The sequence below is a fragment of the Triticum aestivum genome, chromosome 4D (assembly GCF_018294505.1).
Source record: "Triticum aestivum cultivar Chinese Spring chromosome 4D, IWGSC CS RefSeq v2.1, whole genome shotgun sequence".
Lineage (NCBI taxonomy): Eukaryota > Viridiplantae > Streptophyta > Magnoliopsida > Poales > Poaceae > Triticum > Triticum aestivum.
In genome coordinates this window covers 431050489-431055994 of record NC_057805.1, presented here as the reverse complement: position 1 = coordinate 431055994, position 5506 = coordinate 431050489, and the positions used below count along the sequence as shown (strand labels likewise).

The 5506-nt window shown below is 50.9% G+C and overlaps 1 protein-coding gene across 2 annotated transcripts; it reads right to left on the bottom strand.

The window, feature by feature from the left end:
- Positions 1 to 882: 882 nt before the first annotated feature.
- Positions 883 to 2363, bottom strand: LOC123100198 (protein SOB FIVE-LIKE 5). 2 transcript variants are annotated; one of them, XM_044522161.1, is made up of 4 exons: positions 1751 to 2363; positions 1558 to 1668; positions 1380 to 1463; positions 883 to 1273 (listed from the first exon to the last, which is right to left on the bottom strand). In XM_044522161.1, exons 1-4 carry the CDS (start codon positions 2162 to 2164, stop codon positions 1235 to 1237), a joined length of 648 nt encoding a protein of 215 aa, XP_044378096.1. In that variant the 5' UTR covers positions 2165 to 2363; the 3' UTR covers positions 883 to 1234. The 2 variants fall into 2 exon arrangements, with proteins under 2 accessions (XP_044378096.1, XP_044378095.1); XM_044522160.1 differs by having other exon boundaries at positions 1558 to 1671; positions 1751 to 2348.
- Between the last annotated feature and the right edge of the window lie 3143 nt (positions 2364 to 5506).

The following is a 5506-nucleotide window of genomic DNA, read 5'->3' as shown; positions in this document are numbered from 1 at the left end:
ATTACTGGTGGAACCGGACTATGCTTCAATGCCTTAAGGCACCTGCCTTCATGTCTATGACATGTGGGCCCACATATCAGTGACCCAAAGGCAGGTGCCACCGAAGCTGCGTCCGGTGGAACCGTGCGCAGTCGGACACGGGCACTCGCCGCGCACATGGCGTATTTTGCTGCAATAAAGAATTCAGCAGAGATCTTGCGCCCCTGAACCACATAATCTGTCGACCAAGACGACGTGCCGCTAGTAATCACTCGCTATAAAGCGCTCTGCGCCGTCGATCTGGCTTGGCTTCTGGCTGGCTGGCTGGGGCCTAATCCAAATTTGAGTGCCCACGTGTGGATGTGCCCTGCGTGCCACTTTCTTTTGTTACCATCAAACACGACAAAACTAAGAGATGTAGTACGTGGACGCCCGTGGAATCGGAACGAATGGTATTAGTCTAGTTAAGCTTTGCTGTGTAGGCCTAATTGTTTCTAGTTACTCAGTTTTTACCTTGCAGTTAGAGATTTTTTTCAAAACGGAGGCAAAAGATCCGTCTCATCCATTGAATAAGAGGAGAATAGAGTTTGGAGTTTTTACAAGCGCCCCCGCAAAACGGCTTGGCAATTGCTCTCGCACAACAATACGCCCTAGTTGCAGTTAGAGACTGATGGACAGGGTAATGGGCTAATGGCCTAGTGGGTGGCCATACTTGGTCGACATTGATCGTACGTGTTGCTTGCTCTGAACTTTCGATTCAGAATATCTAGTTCTAGAAGAGAAGAGAGCAGTGGATGCTTCCATCATCAGCTCAAAGATGGTGGACGGAGCGGTTGACTTCAACGCTTGCAAACTTGAGAGAGATAGCTAGGGCGCCATCAATGACAGTGCAGCAGACGCATGTGGTGCAAAAAGAGATATCACTCTCGCTTGTTTTTTTTTCTCTCTCTTTCCCCTCAGGTTTTTGTTTCCCACTGCGCTGACAGCTCAAAAGCGGGGAGCAACGACAGGTACTGCAGCCATAGTGAAGTGAACACAGGACACACGCGGAAAAGCTACTGGCTAGCTAGCAAAACTAATCTGAAAAAACTCAACCTCAAGACATGAAAAAAGACTCTCGCGACGCAACGCAGCGCACACTCATCCTATTCTATTCTTCTAGCTGCCCATCTCCTCCCGGCTTCCAAGAACAGAGCGGAGCAGAGCAGCCGCATAACGCCCTACGGCCAGCACCAACAGCGACAGCCTCACCACCTCACCACCTCGCCATCTTGTCACTCCCGTCTCTGCAAGCCTGCGGGAGAAGAGAAGAACCAAAAATATTTTGAGCTTCTAATAGTATAAGATTGAAAGGCTGCCGGTGTGCATCAGGGCACGGAAAAGGCCGGGAGAATGGTCACCTGTCTTGTGGGCATCGGCTTGGCAGGAGCAGGGGGGTACTGCACTTGCAGGTAGCTGCCCAGAGGAGATCCGCTCAAGGGAGACTGCAATGGCAGAAGAAGATATGCTACGCGAATTAGCCACCGTAAGCAAGAAATTAGTTATGCGACGTTAATGCGGCTTGACGTTGGTGCGCACCTCGAAGCCCGTCGTGGAGAAGAAGGTGGAGGAGAAGTCGGCTGCATTGCTGAATTCCATCGTCGACCCGGCCGCGCCGCCGTAGCCATTGGCCTCCGGGGAGCCCATCACCTGCTGGATGGCTAGTGCGTGTTAGAAGAACTCGGAAGAAAGGAACACAGATTGGACTGCACAAGCATGTACAAGTACGTACCTTGGAGTGCTTGAAGAAGGCCGGCGAGCTGGCCGTGTCCTCGAGCAGAGTCGACGCGACGGCGGCGACCATCTTGCTCTGCCGCCTCGCCGCCGCAGGCTCCTTTGCCCTGCACCTCCTCTCCGCACGTTGTGCATTGGCCAGCGCGGCCGCGCCTTCATCGGAGCCGGCTGAGTACTGCTGGCGCGGCCCGGAGGAGGCGTCGGAGATCATGGACAGGTCGTCCTCCTCCGCCTCCTCGGAGCGGCAGGACGAGCGGCACCGCTGCCCCTTGCCGCCGTGGAGCCGCGCGGTGGTGCCGCCGCGGGAGTAGGAGGAGGTGTCGTCGTCCAGGTAGGTGGTCCAGCCGGACTGGCAGCCGCTGCTGCACTCGGAGCTCGCCGCGGCGGCCATGACCGCGTCCTCCCCCGTCATCCCGTGCTCCCCTCCTCGCCACGGACGCACACACACTGACTGGTGTACACCGCTCGCTATCTAATACGCTGATGTGATGAGCTGCTCCCGAGCTAGCAGCAGTACGCGAGTGTTAGCGCGTACTAAGTAGAGGGGGCGGAGGGGGGCGGCCCCACGCGTATGTGGCGGGAGTAAACCTTCATCTCAGTGACAGGTGGGGGGAGGTGAGGTCCGGCGTTGGAGACGGAGGGGAGGAGCGGGAAGCGAGGGAGGCATCACGTGGAGTACAGCGAGGCGGCAACGGGGGGTGGACGGGACGGGCCGTCATTGCCCGGGCGGTACTGTTGCGTGGTCCGCGCGGGCGAATCATTCCCGTCCGTGACGGAGAGCAAACGCGACGCGAGCCCCGCTTGCCGGCTTAAACTCGTCTGGCTCCGGCCGCCCGTCCGCTCTGTGCCCTGCGGTTCCATCCTCTCGCGCCGGCGGACGCGCGACGTCCGTCGATCTCTATACGCGCGGCGCGTTGTGGATGCTGGGCTGGGTCGGGCGGCGGGCCGGTTTCCACAGTGCCTATGTTGTCCTGCGCCGCACGGAAGCACGGTGGATGTTGTCCCGTTTCGCCTCACCCGCGCGGACGGCGGGACGGGTGCAAAGTGCAAACTGGCAACTGGAAAGCTGCGGCTGAAATAACTGTTTTGATCTTTCGCATTATTTTAGGATTTCCGGCGATGCGCATACAGTGCGAGGAGACGTTCCCGTCGACGAAGAAGTGCCTACGGTGATTTCGTAAATTTCAAGATGATATGCCGGCTCGGTTTTTCGGAGGTGTTCATAGGGATAGGATATGCGCGTGTGTGTTCATAGGGGTTAGTGTATACGCGTGTGTATGAGCGCTTGCGTTTGTACTGTGTTAAAGAAAAAAGATCTTTTGCACAAAGATTGGCATGAATTATTCCCAATTCAAAACATTTTTACGACCTGTCATTTTTGATGATCATCCCTCGTGTACTTTGTGTTGCACACGAGACACGGGACACGGGTTGGTCGCCGTTCGTGGACCGTCCAACATGGCACCATAGGAAACGCCAAACGTTTCACCCCGCACGCCGTAGACCATGGCGTTTCAACACCGACGAAGACGCCACACGTCGCGACGCAATGTGCCGAAGACGTAATAGCCGGCGATTGACCGCGTGTGGTGCTCACTATACTCGCAACCCCCAATCGGCCGCCTACCCGAACAACGAAGAACACGGGGGAGATCCCTCTCTTCCCACCCCAAGACCCCATCAAATTGGGCCTTTTTTCGCGGGTCTTTCCCTCACCTTGTTGCTTGAGGTAGTCTCCGCCTCAAGATCACTGGAAGGTCCTGGAAGATGCCGAAATATTCCAAAACCTTCTGGAATAAGATACGACTGAGGGGAAGGGGACCAGTTTCTATACATATTGGTGTCCGATAAGCCCAGAGATCCTCAAGAAGGCGATCTGGTAAGTATCCTCCAACTCAAAAGTGATTATAGCTATTGTACGGATCCGGTCTGAAGACCAGTGTGTCAAAAAAGGGGATATTGTAGGGTGCCACCGGCTGCCCCTTTGGCTAAGCTCAAGTGTGGGGCTGCCACATGGGCCTAAATGCCCAAGAGTGCCCCCTGTCTTGGAGGCCAAACCGCCTTGTGCACGTGCCACCTAGAGAGTGCCGACCCCCCCTTCCCCCTCACGCTTGACATTTGGCTATGTCCAAAAGACCTCGGCTATTAAAAAAAAATCCCCTCATTGGTCATGCAATTTCTTTCAAGCAAGTGTCCATTTCAGTTATCGTAAAATGTGGCAAGAATTTTTGTGAAACAAATACTTCAATGTGAAATTGTTACTCCAAGTATCAGTGAGGTCTTCCTATGGCATGTGCCAAGGTCCTTGTGACTGCGAAAGGGTCACAAAAGTTATTAAATGCTCATGGGTTCAAACAATAGTGGTCAGATGATACAGAGCTCCTTCTGGTTGTGCATCAGAGTAAGCTGATGTATGGCCACCTTAAGGGAAAATGCAGAGGAGCTCCCGGGTGCTCCCTCCCCCTATATGAATATCAAATTTTAAAAATACCAGGAAAATAAAAAAGCCTAGAATCTTGGGATATCAAACCTGGGTGTCCAATCTACTCCCGTATGAAGTTTCATGAAAAACCTGGGTGTCCGACCTAGGATCCACCGAAATAGTTTTTTTTGGCACATAAGAACTTCTAGTCTTTTTTTACTAAGAATACCACGAATGTCATTTTTTTGTTGAACCTCGCACTGAAGTAGATTGGTCACCCAGGTTTGTTATCCTAAATTCCCATATTTTTTTGGAGTTTTCCCCATTTTTTAATTTAATGTTCATATAGGGCGGTGATGACCCACAAGTATATGGGATCAATTGTAGCCTTTTTAATAAGTAAGAGTGTAGAACCCCACGAGGAGCAGAAGGAAATGACTAGTGGTTTTCAGCAAGGTAATGTCTGCAAGTTGCTAAAATTGTAAGTAACAGAGTAGTTTGATAGCAAGATAATTTGTAACGAGCAAGTAACGGTAATAGTAACAAAAGTGCAGCGAGGTAGCCCAATCCTTTTGAGGCAAAGGACAGGCCAAAACGGTCTCTTATAATAAGCAAAGCGTTCTTGAGGGTACACGAGAATTTCATCTAGTCACTTTCATCATGTTGATTCGGTTCGTGTTCGCTACTTTGATAATTTGATATGTGGGTGGACCGGTGCTTAGGTGCTATTCTTACTTGAACAAACCTCCTACTTATGATTAACACCCTCGCAAGAATCCGCAACTACGAGAAAAGTATTAAGAATAAATTCTCATTAAACTTTTGGATCCAATCGGTCCCTTACGGAATATCGCATAAACTAGGGTTTAAGCTTCTGTCACTCTCGCAACTCATCATCTAATTACTATCCACAATGCATTCCCTTAGGCCCAAATATGGTGAAGTTTCATGTAGTCGACGTTCACATGACACCACTAAGGGAATCACAACGTACATACTATCAAAATATCGAACACATATCAAGTTCACATGATTACTTGCAACATCATTTCCCCCGTGACCTCAAGAACAAAGTAACAACTCACAAGTGATAAAACATGCTCAAGATCAGAGGGGTATTAAATAGCATAATGGATCTGAAGATATAATCTTCCACCAAATAAATCATATAGTGATCAACTACAAGATGTAATCAACACTACACTACAAAAAAATACACTTCCGTGATGATACGTGTTTGTCACAGTAGGTCACGTTTTCTGTCATGCATATACATCCATGATGATTTTATGACAGAATCCAGATAGTCATACCTGTGCTGTCATAGAAGTG